This window comes from Brassica napus, chromosome C6 (genome assembly GCF_020379485.1).
Source record: "Brassica napus cultivar Da-Ae chromosome C6, Da-Ae, whole genome shotgun sequence".
NCBI lineage: Eukaryota > Viridiplantae > Streptophyta > Magnoliopsida > Brassicales > Brassicaceae > Brassica > Brassica napus.
The window spans coordinates 11,749,705-11,763,996 of NC_063449.1; the positions used below are offsets into that span (position 1 = coordinate 11,749,705).

Here is a 14,292-nt window from a genome sequence, read left to right on the forward strand (position 1 = left end):
GATTATAATCCTATAGATGCCTAACAGTTGCATGCATGATATATTAGAGCTCAACTCCTTAATCACAGTGATCAGCGATGGCAATGTTTCACTGGTTAACTAACTAGATCTTGGATCTCAACTGTCGTCTTTTGATCACAAGAAAGTGTCGATCGATGATCCTATAGGGATATCGATCGATACACCTTTCGCAATATCGATCGATTGTCAGAAGACCATATCGATCGATGCTTCTAGCTAAGCCCTGGCGCAGGTTGATAATGCTCACTAGTCTCCTAGATCAGCGGTTAGCATCTCTCTAGCAGTCCTAGCATGACAAATTAGATTAGGACAGGATGGTCAAGGATGCTTGACTCATGCTAATTCCTAGGTTCATGTTCTAGTTAGCAAGACTAAAAGAAGCATTAATGAACAATCAATCAATGAATGTCACAACTTAGCAAATCTATAGTTGGGGCTAATCTCTCTAACCTATTTGAACCCTGAATCTAACAAGTGAACTACTCAGACATAGTTAAGCAATTCATGATACAAAATATAGATAAAAACTGCATAGAATAGAATGGATGAATCAATGAAGTTCCAATCACAAATCTTTCTATGATTTTCTCTCCTAAAACTCTCTGCTGAAAATAAGAATACAATGGTGGCCAAAAGCTCTTTTGCCTCCTAACACTTAGGCAAGTATATAACTATTAGGTTAAAAACTCGTCAGGGGTAATCTTGTAATTTGGTGAAGCCTTGGGTTTAAAGTCGGCTGGAACCAAGTAGCGCATCTCGCGTCTCGACATCGATCAATGGTACAGGATGTACATCGATCGATCATAATCTTCAATCGTCGAGGCTTCTCTTCTGTATCGATCGACGGCACTGGATGTGCGTCGAACTATTGCTTCTTCTTCGTATCGACCTCTAATGGTCAGCTCGGATGAAATCTCTTTTAAGCTTCTAAATGCTCCATAATTATCACTTTACTCCAAGATACTCCTGAACCTGAAAACATACCTAATATGATAGAATATATAATATATAGATAGTAAAATACTTATATACCATGGATGAAAATGGGTCAAATTCATGGTATATCAATCCTCTGATCCTCCAAAGGGGAGGTATGGTTGTAGTATCTTCCTTTCAGAACCCGTGCCAACAAAGAGTTTGGGAAATTAATTAGTATCCACAATTGTTTTGCAAGAAGTGCAATATTAAAGTCATGGAGATCTCGAAATCCTAGTCCCCCCATATCTTTAGGGGTACATTTTTCGTCCCATGCAATTCAATGTAAGCCTCTGTTGTTTTGTTTTGAGCTCTACCAAAAGTTAGAAGTTGTGCTTCATAATTTGTCAATAATGTCTTGTAGGAGTAAGAAGCACGACATCACAAATGTTGGAACCACTTGAGCCACAGATTTTATTTGGACTTCTCTTCCTCCTTTTGATAGGAGTCTTGATGACCATGTGTTGACTCGCCCATTGAGACGATCGTGTACACAGGAGAATACTTTCATCTTTGACCCACAAATTTGCTCAGGTAGTCCTAGGTACATCTCCATGCCTCATTCCGAAGAAAAGCCGAAAACATTTTAATATCTTGTTTTAAGGAGGGGTCCACTCGGTTTCCAAAAACCATCGACGATTTTGCCGTATTTAGCCTTTGTCCTAATGCTCTCCCATATATGTCTAAAATGTCCATGATCTCTCTACATTGGCTTAATATGGCCTGGCAGAAGAAAAGACTATCGTCCGCAAAAAGGAGGTGAGAGATCCTTGGGCTCGCTCTAGCAACGCGGAAGCCTAGTATTTTCTTCTCAGCTTCCGCTCCGTTTAGGAGCGAGATCAAGGCTTTCGTACACATGATGAACATGAATGGAGAAAGCGGATCTCCTTGTCTTAAGTCCCTCCTTGGAATGATTCGCCCTCTTGGTTCTCCATTTACTAGGACTTGATATGTGACCGACGTGACACAACACATAATGAGGTCAACTAGTCTCTCATCAAAGCCCATCTTTAGCATCAAAGCTGAAATAGAACTTCACTCCACTCTATCATAAGCTTTTCTCATATTTGTTTTAATAGCCATAAATTCTTCCCTACATCTCGTGTTTGTCCGTAGGGCATGAATATTTTCTTGTGCCAGAAGAATGTTGTCTATAATTAAGCGTTTCGCCACAAAGGCCGATTGTGTCTCTGATATCAATCTCGAAATGACCCTCTTGAGTCTCTTGCATAATAATTTGGAGATAATCTTGTAGCTCACATTGCAGAGGCTAATAGGTCCGAACTCCGTCATCTCTCTAGGTTTATTTTTCTTAGGAATGAGGCAAATATTTATCTGGTGTAGGTGTGGATCAAAACTTCCCGTGATGAAGAAATCTTTCACAAATCTAATAATATCAAGCCACATCTCCCTCCAAATTTTTTGGTACAATTTATTAGTTAGGCCATTTGGTTCTGGAGCTTTTTCTGGATTGATATTAAATAAAGCTCTCTTTATCTCCAGTTCTGATGGTTTCTCTAGAAGCAGCATGTTGTCACCGGGAGTTACTTTTCTAGAAAGAAAGCAAAGAGCAGCATAAGGTGAAGAAGTGGAGAAGAGATCTCGGAAGTATTGAATAACAACATTCTCTACTTCGATTGCACTCTCTACTAACTTCCCATGTTTGTCCTTTATACTGATTAATCGATTTAAAGCTCTTCGTTGTTTCGTAATGGCTTGGTAAAATTTGTGTTTCTGTCCCCGTTTATATGCCACTAGTCTCTACTTTTTTGTTTCCAGAAAGTGTTTTCCTTTCTGAACGCCAAAATCAATTGTCTTCTCAAATCCTCCGATTCTTCTGTTAATTACCCATAGGCGTGGGCGTTCGGGTACCCGTTGGTGTTCGGATCGGGTTTTTCGGGTTTTCGGGTTTACGCTCATAGGTCCCAAACTAAAATTTTATTAATACGGGTCGGGTTCAGATAATAACACTTCGGGTTCGGTTCAAAATTGTATTGCGTCTTAAAACCCATAAAGTAATCATATATCGTACGTATTCGGGTTATATCGGTTCGGTTCGGATATAACCGAAGTAAAATACAAAAAAATTGAAGCAAAACATAAAGGAAAACATCTAAATTAAATAAAAATTAATCTATCACACATAAATTGATAAAATCTCCTAGACTATATTTGCGAAGTGATTTTGCCACATGTCCTCTTTACAATCAATTTCACAAAACAAATATGACATGCTATTGAAATTGATGACATGGCTTCCGGAAAAATATGACATGGATAATTTCATTTAATGTTGATTTATATTTTTGGCAAACTTATTAGAATATGATAATAATTCATATATTACATTTAATATTGATATTTCTTTTTGGTAAACTTTTTTTAAATATGGTAATAGCTTATACATCATCTATAAAATAAATATATTCATATATAACATTTCAAATTTCGAAATGTTATTATTTTTGTATAATTATACAATTTGTATTACTAAAGCTTTCAAAAATTTCTACAATTTTTAAAAAAATTAAATATCTAACCGTAAAATCATTAGTTTCTTATATATCTACAAATTTTATAAATATTGTTTAGGCTAAATTTTATAATTATACAATTTTTATTAGTTTTATGCAAATTGATTTAATATATATCAAATCTATATTAAATATTAGTAAGAAAATAATAAAATATATAATATTTAATAAATTTATTTTTAAATATACATTAGATTTAAAAAATTCCTTACTGCACATGGTGCAGGAAAACACTTTGTAAACAATATGTATTGCCTTATAGAGAGTAGACTTTTTATTTCAATGAGCAAATTATAAAATACTTATTTATAACTAATTGTGTACTTAAATTATTTATTAAAATTTTAATATTTATTATTATATATCATACTACCACAAATATTGAATTTAATAATTGAAATACTTATATATATTTCAAAATATTTATATTAACTATTAATTTCGGATTTTTCGGGTTACCCGTTCGGATTCGGTTAATAACACTTCGGGTTCAGATATTTTTTGTACCACCCTACATGACCCTTTCGGGTATTTTTACATTTCGGATCGGATAACGGGTCGGGTTCGGTTCGGATTTCGGGTTCCGGATTTTATGCTCAGGCCTAATTACCCATATTCTAGATATACTGGATTGTAATATTTTAGAATTAAACGACAATTATTTTTATTAGAATTATGGTATAATAAAACTCTTATTGTTTACATTGTCAAATCGTTTTTAAGTTACTGTAAATCATTTTTCAAAAATATGTTATCATGCTATCGATTTGTGTTATTTACAAGATTTTGTATTTTTCTAATAAGTTGATCGAAGTTATATTATAAAACAAGATTTAATTAGTTTTTATATCTTCTGGGTTATATATATATATATATATATATATATATATATATATATATATATATATATATATATATTTTGTTAAGTTTCCTTTTCTAAATTTGTTATATACAATAAGCTAATGCAGTTGGTCATCATATACACTGATTACTTTTCGAATAATAAAGTAGAATCATTTTGAAAAGCAAGTTGGACAATATCTTTCCGTTCTTTCGTATGAGAAAAACAAAATCACAATTGATTCTCATGTGAAAGCGGGGATTCAAACATGCAGAGAACATAAATTAAAATAATCTTAAAATGATGGACAAACTTGAGATGTTATCAAATCGTTTTCAGAATAGAACACAGATTCTCTAGCGGCAGAGTTTACTAAGAAAAAGAAACACAGCAAAAAGAAAAAACATTTAACTAAAAAAAAAACAGAATGCAGGGTGTCTTTTTATGTTGCATCATCCCCTATTCGTCGTCATCCTCACTCTTTGACTTCTTCTTCTTCTTCGATTTCTTCTTGCTCTGACCATCATCAGTCTCCTCGTCTCCTCCAGCAGACTTACTCTTCTTTTTCTTCTTCTCCTCTTCTGTCTCCATCTTCCTCTTCTTCTTTTTCTCTGACTTCTCCACCTCCTCTTCTTTTTCACCCTTTGCCTTCTTCTTCTTGCTCTTCTTTGCTGAGGCATCCACTGTCTCCTTGTTTTCCTCATCTAAAGGAGGAGCACCGATTAAACACTAACTCCACTATCGAAATATGAATATGTATATTTTCAAAGATAATATACCTTTGTTTTGGAGATTCTCAATCACCTCCTTCATTACATCCACGTTCTTACGTGGGGCAACACCCTTGTCATAAAAGTCCAGCCTTTCCTCTACTTGTTCCCGAAGCTTCTCACCAAATGCGGTTGTTGCACCATCTGCATCAGGACATCAACACCAATCAGGTTACAACATTTCTCAAAATACTAAGAGCTCGAGTTTCTGATTCTTACCAGCGAAACAATCAATACGGGACGCTATAGAGCACTTGTTTGCAAGATAACGAGCGATACGGCCCTTGTTCTTAGCAGATGCTCGGCCAATGAAGGACGAGTGGAAAATCAACCCATACTTGGGTGTGTTGCCTCGTGTTTTAAGAGCCCTGAAACACCACAGGCGGTTCCAATATCACAAGCAGCAATAAAATAACTTATGGAGAAGACTAAAAGAAAAAACAGCTCTGTGATATTGCACCTGAAAAGCGCCTTCTCCGCTCCAAGAATCTGGAGGGTGGAAGATGGGCATTTGGCAAGGTTAGTGAGACTTCCAGCATGTGAAATCAGACGGGCACCGACCATATCTCCAATCAAGGCCGCCAGATTAGGGGCAATGTCGCTCATCTTAGAAACAAGGTAATCGTAGAGCTTCTTTCTGTAGTCAGCGAGGTCCATAACTTTCTGAGCAAAGGTCTGTACGTTGATCAAGTCAAGCGGTGATAAATCCTGGCCTGTGCATATGGAAGAAAAAAAAAAAAAGGTCTTAGAACAATAGAGAGATTACAAAAACCAATTAATCCGTAGAGCTTGGTCACTTACCCATGGATGCTTTCCCAGCTTCGACGACCTCCTTGGCTTTATCTTCATCCCCTAGGACTTCAGTAAGCATAGGGATGTGGTCTTCAGTCAACTTTGACTTGTCATCAATCATCTTTGAAACACGAGCGTAAAGATAATTGTCATTAACAATCTTCACTAGCTCGGGGAAGTGCCACGAATACCATTCCCTGTAACAACATTATAAGCACTCGTTGACTATATGAAAGGGAAAGGTTGAATGAAAACAAACCTGACTCTCATGGCAAAGGAATTGATATCCTTATCAAGGGTGTCAAGGAGGAAAATGGCCTGAATAACCATGTTATCCACTCGGTTAACATTGAACTTGACCTTGGCTCTGCTGTAGCTGTGAGCTAACCCAAGTTGAGATTTTTCAAGATCGCCAGGCTACATTCAATAAATTAAAACACAGATTCATTCATTTCATTAGTACACACAACGCATACAAGGTAAAGAGAAGAAAAAAAAAAAAAAAAGAGTAGACACCTTAAGGTCCTTGATGAACCTGTCAAAATGGAGACGCACACCACGGAGAAGCTCAAGAACGAACTCATTGCTCTGGCAGGGGATTTTGGTGGCTTCCAAAATGTGGGAACCGAGTTTAGGCTCAGAGGTTCCTAAGCTGAACTTGGGTTTCTTGCCTTCTCTGACCTTAGGAAGATTCAACTCCAGGAAACTTCTAAGCTCGTCAGTCATAACACCTGCCATTAAAAAAAAAAAGGTAGAGACAAGCTCAACACCAATCAACCATTAAAAAACTGAAGCTTTTTCTATGTAAAATTGTAAAACAACATAAAGACAAAGGACAAAGTTCAACATCAATAGGAAGGCAGAGTGATGGTTCGAATCCACAATAAATTGTATATAAAAATATACCTTCAGAGACGGCGTTAACTTGGTTTAGGGCATCGAGAGCAGACTCAAAGGGGTGAAATGCTGTGAGCTGGACAACACGGCCAAAGCGACTGAGGTCGGAGACTGAGCTACGGACCGCCTCAGTGTTCTGCCCAATCTCATCAAGACCGTGCGCCTCGAAGAGGCCATAGCCAGAAGAAGACTCGTAGAGAAGGTACATAGCCATTCTTTCGAGGAGGAGAGACACTAAAACCCTAATACGACTGACTACGAGCTAATAAGTAAGAGAAATAACTTAGGGTTTCAGGGTTTAATACCATTGCTGCGGCTTCACACTCATTCAATGGGCCGGGCCTTTTTAACTCTCCTAACTCCCTTCAACGTTTGATAGAGAGGCAGGCCCATCATGAGGAAAGAGGATGCAGCTCTCACACTTTGCCCCCAAACAAAGGTGTCTCTGGTTCTCTTAATCAAAGTGAAACAAATCTATATAACTGAAATATGTTGTTTCTCCAACAAAAAGAGGAAAATAAAGCTATTCTCCTCAAGGCAAATATGCGCAATCCTAACAATTTTCTTTTCTTTTCTCTCAACATATTGATTAAAGAAAGATTGAAATAGCTTAAATATTTTGCTTAAAAACCCATTGGAATCCAATTAATGGTGGCAACCATCACCACCTTTTGGATTAGCGTTGGTGGTTTAGGGATACTTACAATGTTAAAAATGGGGCCAAAAGCATTCAGGAGAAGACAATAATTAGTCAAAGGGACTTTTTTGTAGTTTGGTCAGACAAGCAGTTTCGTACAAACCACGCTTCTTGAATTTATACAATAAGAAATCCTCAAAACGTGTTTCATTCAAGTTTGTTCAAGTCCATCTTCTACTTGGAAGAATTCTTTGGAGTGTCGGGGGGCAATACCAAGCTCGAGCTCGTTGAACCACCACTCATGAAGCTCATTGCGTTCTCGAATGTTCTCTCAGAGACGTACCCTGGCTTCGCATTGGCTTCCCTTATCTCCACATGCCCCGTCAACATGCCTACCACTCGGGACATTGCTGGCCGTACTGCGTGATCTGTCTGTGTGCACAAGAAGGCTACCCCTATTACACGTTTCACTTCTTCCTCGTCATATCCTGTTAGACCCGCATCTACTACTTCCATATCACGATTCTCTTGGTGTAGGCTCCATGCCCATTCGAGAAGGTATTGTTTCTCGTCATCCATTTCTGGAGAGGAGTTGGGCCTTCCGCTTACAATTTCCAGAGCCACTATACCAAAGGCAAACACATCCGTCTTCTCCGTAAGATGTCCAAGCATCACGTATTCCGGTGACAGATATCCTCTGCAGCATTGTATGTAATGAACAATCAACAATCGTTGTGAGGATATTTAACAAAACTTAAAATCTTTTTCCTATGTGATTGGGGTTTCCAGGATATTTACATGGTCCCTGCAACTCGGGTGCTTATGTGCGTCTTCTTATCATCATATAGTTTCGCCAATCCAAAGTCGGAGAGTTTTGGTATCAGGTCCGAGTCCAGCAGAATATTGCTTGCCTTCACATCCCTGTGCACTATACGAGGACTTGACTCCTCATGCATATATGCCAAACCTTTTGCTACTCCTAAGCATATCTCGAAACGGTCTGACCAACCAAGTTGCAAGCTATTTTCCTCTACGAAAATCACAGCAACGTGTAAGCCAACAGCAGCCCTACTTCTTTTTTATGCAAAAACTATAAAAAAACTGTTTTAACCTTATTTGCATACCGAACAGAGCTTGATCTAGACTGTGGTTTGAGAGGTATTCATACACAAGCATACGCTGATTTCCCTCGATGCAGCATCCGTACAGTTTTACAAGGTTGCGATGCTGAACAGCTGATATAGTGGCAATCTCCGCAACAAATTGACCCTTGCCTTGCCTCGATGCAACTGATAACTGCTTCACGGCTATCTCTCTTCCATCGTTCAGTTTCCCCTGTACCACTAGATATCTTTAGAATATATAGAGTCAATGGAGAAACTACAATCCATTATCTGCTAAGGGTGTTACCTTAAAAACAGGTCCAAATCCTCCCTCCCCAAGCTTGTTGGAAGGATTAAAATCTTGAGTTGCAGCTCTGAGTTCTGAGTAACTAAAGGTGTAGGGTCTTATGTCCAGGCTGTGTAGCACTGCATAACAGTAAATGCAGTTGAAAGTTACAGTTGTTGGCAATTCGACTTTAATAATAATCCCAAAAGGGTTTAAGACTATACTTACCTTCTTCATCAGCCGCCGTTTTTCTTTTCCGACGGATGATTAAGATGATAGCAATCACCAAGATACTTATCATTCCTGCCCCTACAATGGCCCCTGCAATTATACCAATTTTTTTCTTGGATTCCGGGGGCAACTTATTAGCTACAGTAGGTATGAAATCTGCAGTGAAGAAAAGCCGGTTGTGAGAAGAGACATTGAACTCCAGAAAGATGATGAAATTCTTTGTTGTTACCTGGCGTTGCACTGATAGCTGAGACTAACGGCCCATATGTCCCTTGAGCAGGAATACAACATGTCCCTTTTCCAGCCCAGAAAAGATGAATTTCAACGTAATTTTCAGATACATTTGCTTTATAAACTCTTTGAATCACCCGGGAAGTAGAACCGTTAGCTGTTCTATGCACATCAAAATCCTTTTCAACAAGTTTTCCCTACAAAAAAAAATTAAAAAGGCAATTCACAGTCAAGAAGAATAAGCTAACGTTTGAGAGAATATGAGAGGAAGCTCAGTGTAGAATTGAGACCTGGACATATATATCGAAAAGTCGCCTTCCAAGACTTGTCCAGGTACCAGAACCTTGTATTTGTATTTCACCAAACTGAAGTGTTACACTATAGCCTCCGTTTTCTAGCCCCAGTCCGTAATACCTTAGAGAAGATGCAGAGAGCCTCGCTGATTGGAAAAGCTCTGAGTCAGAAGTGTTTGCAAATGGTGTGTCTGAAAGAGCTCTATATTGATTACTGTTACTCCCAGTAAATAGTCCTACATTGCTGACTGCCCATCTCTGCGTTTTACTTACGAAAGATGAAGCTGGTCCAAGCTCCCCCTCGTCTTTCTCATACAAAGCTCCACTACTGGACCTGATATCCGGGCCTCCACAGTTGACAGAAAAGTTGAAATCTAGACACCCATCAAGAGAGAAACATCTTAACCAACATATATGCATCCTAACACTGTCAATGTCAAAACTGAAATAAGTTTCGGAACACTATTTAAATGCACTTACATACGCCTTTTCCTCGATTGCAGGGGAAATTCTTCTGGAGGCAGTCCAGTCCGGGGAAAACCCTTTTCGAAAGAAAGAAAAAAGTACTAAGATGAGAAATCTAGCATGTAGATTAACATTTCTATGCTTGCGAAATATAAACAGAGTAGAGCTTTAGGCTTCAAGCAAAGCACAAGATTGACAAAGTCACCTTCTGTCAGACCCTCCTACTGTAAAGTGGTTCGCAATCAGGTTACTGCAGAGTAAAAAAAATGTTTCCTTTCAGCACAATAATGTACTATGCGCCATGAAAATTAAGCATCTAATTCCTGAACATACAGTTGCAAGTTTGGTAGGCGAACCCAAGAAGGAAGATTTCCTGTCAAATCATTGTATGAAACATCTCTGCACATAAAAAAGCTTTGAATTTTCAGTAGATGGTACCCAGAGAGAAGATACGTTCCTCTACAGATTTTGTTACTCACAGATTACTAAGAGAGGAACTCTTTTTAATGGGTAAGGAACCGCTCAACTTGTTATTTCCCAGAAACCTAAATAAAGGTAACAAGGTTTATTCTCAGTTTGTCAGCGAATTCGACTAAGAGCATGTGATGGGAAAGCGAATGTTCTTACAAGTGAGTAAGTTGGCTTGAGTTGAAAAGCGAAGATGGAATCTGCCCAGTTAGGTTGTTGAAACTCAAATCACTGGAGAAAAACGTAAAGAGCTTGTAATTAAGTAGGGTCTAATGTTCTCAGTTTAGTAATAAAGAAAACATAGGAACAACATTTTGTGTCATCTTTTCTCATACTTACAGTTGTCGCAGCTGCAAGTAATCTGCAATATTTGAAGGTATTGTGCCCGTAAGATTATTGTTCCGTAATACTCTGCACGATTTTAATAAAAAAAAAATGTCAAAAATACAGAAGAAATGGAAGAGCAAAAGGAGTTAAGAAGTTCATCAAGATTAGGCCAAAGCTGAATGGAAGTCCTTACAGAACACTTAGAGATTTCATGTTCCGGATAAATTGAAGAGAAGAACGGCTGTTGGATATTTCACCTAGTCTCCTGAAATTTGGAATTCCATCAGTATGGAGAGAAAAAAAGCAAGGCTGAAAAGTGAAGGAGAAAAGAGCATATATATATACAGTTCTGTCAACGAAGCTAAGTTGGCAAATGTAGATGGAATTGGACCACTCAAATTAGTCCCCAGAATTCTCCTGCAGGGAGCAAAGCAATGTAATGTTGAGTATTGCGAGTGGTAAACCATCAAGTGTTTGATAGTTAAAATTAAACTCTATCAGTTGATAGAGAAGCCTCAAACAAAGAAATAAGATTGAAAAATGCTCACAGAGTAGTAAGACTGGTCCAATTTCCTAAGAAGGCAGGTATCGGACCTGTAAGTTGGATATCATTAATCCAACTGAAACGACATGAAGAAAGAAAGTCAATCCAAAACGTAGGGAGTATGCAAATGTTTCTAAATGAGGTGCCAGATACAAATCTTACGCTTCTTCCAAGTTGACAAGATTAACAAATGATGAAGGAAGTTCACCAGTAAGTCCTGAACTTCCAATGTATCTGTCATAAAAACAAGCATAATCACGAGTTTACTTGTGATAGGAATGTTGATGCAAGATATACTAAAAAAGAAGACGTAAACATACATTTTGACAAGCCTGGTGCAATTTCCAATCTCAGGCGGTAGAGAGCCGGAGAAATTATTCATATCAACAGCGCTGCTCAAAAGAAAGAAGAATCGTAAAGAATCTAGCTGAGGTTGAAAATGAAGGTGATCAAATAGAAGAGTCCTTACAGAGATCTTAAATCAGTGAGCAGTCCTATTTCCTTGGGGAGTGGACCGGACAAAGCATTGGCCCCAAAAGTCCTGCACGACCGACCAATAAGAAGAAGAAGAATCAAAAGGGGGTGAGTGAGTGACTTACATCCACTGCATGCGAGTCAGATTACCAATGCCAGGAGACAAGGAGCCACTCAAGAAATTCTGATTAAGGTTCCTTCATATGTATATTAGAATTCAAAGTGAGTGAGTGAGTGAGTGAACGAACTACTTCCAATGCAAAAGCAAAAGGAATGGGTTGAGATAGCAAAAGCGGCGTACAGATTAGAGATGTAAACGAGACTCCAAAGCTCTTGAGGAATAGGTCCGGTAACATTCATCCCACGTGCCCTCCTGTATAAAGTATAATTTAATTTGAGAGAGGCAATGCGTCGAACAGGTGGAAGGCATTAGTAGCTGAAAGAAAGAAACAGAGAGATATAGAAACGTACAGAGCGATGATGCGGCAGATGGTGGAGTCGACAAAGGAACAGTCGCATTTTATGAGAGGGTTGAAGAACAAGTTGTCGATGCTGACGCTGTCGTCGATGGCTGCTCCGCTGCAGAGTTCGCCGCTGATGTTCCATGCATCCGTCGCCGTTATCTTCCACGTCTCGAAGATCTTGTTCAGAGCCCGAGCTGGGATTTCGTTTTTTTTTTTTTTTTAATTTCATGTCAATATCATCAGATAAATAAATACATAAGAAGAAGCAGAAGCAGCAATTATTATCATCATCATATTTATCAAAAAGAATAAAAGACGGACAAAAAACGTAGATCATGATTCTGATATTTGAAAACTTTATTATATCAAAAAGTATATATGTCTAATCAAATTAATACCTTCGTCGGGATCAGTAGTAGCTTTGGTTCCGTTCTGTGCTCGAACCGCATTAAATAAACAAGTCATGGACACCAACCAAACTGCGACTGCGATATACATCCTCCCCATCTTCGGTTCCACAGATATGCGATGTGTACGAGAGAAGAGATACAGAGGATGGATCCTTAGCAGACCAACTTGACTCAAATTCCACATCTCTCTTATTATACGGTTGTAATATTATTATACTCTAATTTTAACTTTTTATAAACTAAAGCATATTTACCGTAGTTCTCTTAGTTCTTTAACTTAATATAAAATACTATTTCTTACCTTTTAACTAAAAAAAAAAGTTAATAAACGTTTTTTATATCTCTTATTTAAAAAACGTTTCTTAGTTTTTTTAGTTAAAAGTTAAAAAACCGTATCTTATATTACGCTAAAAACCTCAACCTAAGAGATATGTAAGAAATATGTTCTAACAGCATCCGTTTGTGTTTTTTTCCTATAAATAATCAAAATAATAATATTATTATGACCATGTGGGGTAAGCTTTTCTGTATTTGGTCTTTACTTATCCAATTTTTTTTTATAAATAATTAGAGAAAAGCTGTCTGAACGTTTGGATCACGCGGCTGCGCCATTCATTTCATTAGTCGTTAATCATTATTCATTAAACTAATGCATGGAACATTAATTAATTAGTAGGTGTATGTATGTCAAAAGTTCAAAAATTCCTAATTTGTACCGGAACCGGGTTCAAACCGATTTATATAATGTTAAATTTACTTGAACCGTTGACTAATATTATGGGTCACACTCACCCATTTTTGGCGTGTACTACTTATTAGCAAGCTGCTTAGCAAGCTGCTTCTTTTTGAAACCTGTCTTGTCTGTACGTGTTTATTCCAACGTTGAATTCGTTTCGTAGATAGGGTATATATCCACATAATGATGCAATCAAATCGCTTATATTATAGGGAAATTGGACTTTGACGACGGGTGTTCAAAAAATCCCCCTATATATTAAAACAGAATTTACTTTAGTGATTTCTGCTGACGTATCGCTCATAGGTGAAGTTTCAATTTAATTGTTATAATTTGATTGGTCGATTGTTCTTAATTTTTATTTATTTAATTTAGATCTAAAAATTTAAGGTAAGTCTAAAATCATTTAACACTACTTGCCATATAATATAAAAAATATTACAAATAACAATTTATGAAAACTAATTCTCGAAATTATAGAAAGATTAATAATGTTCTATTTATCACTTTCAATATTTATAAACTATAAAATATAATGAACGAAATTTTATATAAGATAATTATAATAGTTTTATACTCTACTTGATGAATTGTATTCGAATATAATTATATAATAACTATTTTAAATATAACAAAATCCAAACATGTTTATTAATATTATTTTTAAATTATTTATCGTTGTTTAAAGAATAAATTTATCAGAATTTTAAAATAAATTTTGAATAGTTTAAATGTAAGTTACCTTATTTATTTTGCAAAGTAACTTATGAATAATTTTTTTTTCTTGCGCAAG

The 14,292-nt window shown here is 37.0% G+C and overlaps 2 protein-coding genes across 4 annotated transcripts; both read right to left on the reverse strand.

The window, feature by feature from the left end:
• Nucleotides 1-4,640: 4,640 nt before the first annotated feature.
• On the reverse strand, nt 4,641-7,122 carry LOC106436725 (nucleolar protein 56). Its single transcript, XM_013877680.3, has 8 exons — nt 6,840-7,122; nt 6,450-6,664; nt 6,193-6,350; nt 5,943-6,130; nt 5,602-5,854; nt 5,361-5,509; nt 5,151-5,285; nt 4,641-5,075 (listed from the first exon to the last, which is right to left on the reverse strand). The coding sequence occupies exons 1-8, from the start codon at nt 7,042-7,044 to the stop codon at nt 4,831-4,833; spliced, it is 1,548 nt and encodes a 515-aa protein (XP_013733134.2). The 5' UTR covers nt 7,045-7,122; the 3' UTR covers nt 4,641-4,830.
• Nucleotides 7,123-7,559: 437 nt separating this feature from the next.
• LOC106445189 (probable LRR receptor-like serine/threonine-protein kinase At1g56140) lies at nt 7,560-12,969 on the reverse strand. Of its 3 annotated transcripts, XM_013886703.3 has the most exons (23): nt 12,752-12,968; nt 12,361-12,547; nt 12,191-12,262; nt 12,015-12,086; nt 11,885-11,956; nt 11,736-11,807; nt 11,578-11,649; nt 11,420-11,491; nt 11,217-11,288; nt 11,065-11,136; nt 10,884-10,955; nt 10,704-10,775; nt 10,556-10,621; nt 10,410-10,475; nt 10,282-10,326; nt 10,092-10,153; nt 9,609-9,985; nt 9,317-9,515; nt 9,085-9,243; nt 8,878-8,996; nt 8,592-8,802; nt 8,266-8,497; nt 7,560-8,164 (listed from the first exon to the last, which is right to left on the reverse strand). In XM_013886703.3, the coding sequence occupies exons 1-23, from the start codon at nt 12,945-12,947 to the stop codon at nt 7,702-7,704; spliced, it is 3,102 nt and encodes a 1,033-aa protein (XP_013742157.2). In that variant the 5' UTR covers nt 12,948-12,968; the 3' UTR covers nt 7,560-7,701. The 3 variants fall into 3 exon arrangements, with proteins under 3 accessions (XP_013742157.2, XP_048617681.1, XP_013742158.2); XM_048761724.1 differs by lacking the exon at nt 12,015-12,086; XM_013886704.3 differs by lacking the exon at nt 7,560-8,164 and having other exon boundaries at nt 8,579-8,802; nt 12,752-12,969.
• Nucleotides 12,970-14,292: the final 1,323 nt, after the last annotated feature.

Bases quoted from the DNA above. Each gene is read 5' to 3' on its own strand.
- LOC106436725 (XM_013877680.3), bottom strand. From the start codon at position 7,044: ATGGCTATGTACCTTCTCTACGAGTCTTCTTCTGGCTATGGCCTCTTC. The intron at 6,665-6,839 runs GTATATTTTTAT...TTTTAATGGCAG, and splicing joins AGTTAACGCCGTCTCTGAAG to GTGTTATGACTGACGAGCTT. The intron at 5,510-5,601 runs GTGCAATATCAC...GTGGTGTTTCAG, and splicing joins GCGGAGAAGGCGCTTTTCAG to GGCTCTTAAAACACGAGGCA.
- LOC106445189 (XM_013886703.3), bottom strand. From the start codon at position 12,947: ATGTGGAATTTGAGTCAAGTTGGTCTGCTAAGGATCCATCCTCTGTAT. The intron at 11,957-12,014 runs GTAAGTCACTCA...TCGGTCGTGCAG, and splicing joins CTGACTCGCATGCAGTGGAT to GACTTTTGGGGCCAATGCTT. The intron at 11,650-11,735 runs GTATGTTTACGT...TTTTTATGACAG, and splicing joins TGCACCAGGCTTGTCAAAAT to ATACATTGGAAGTTCAGGAC.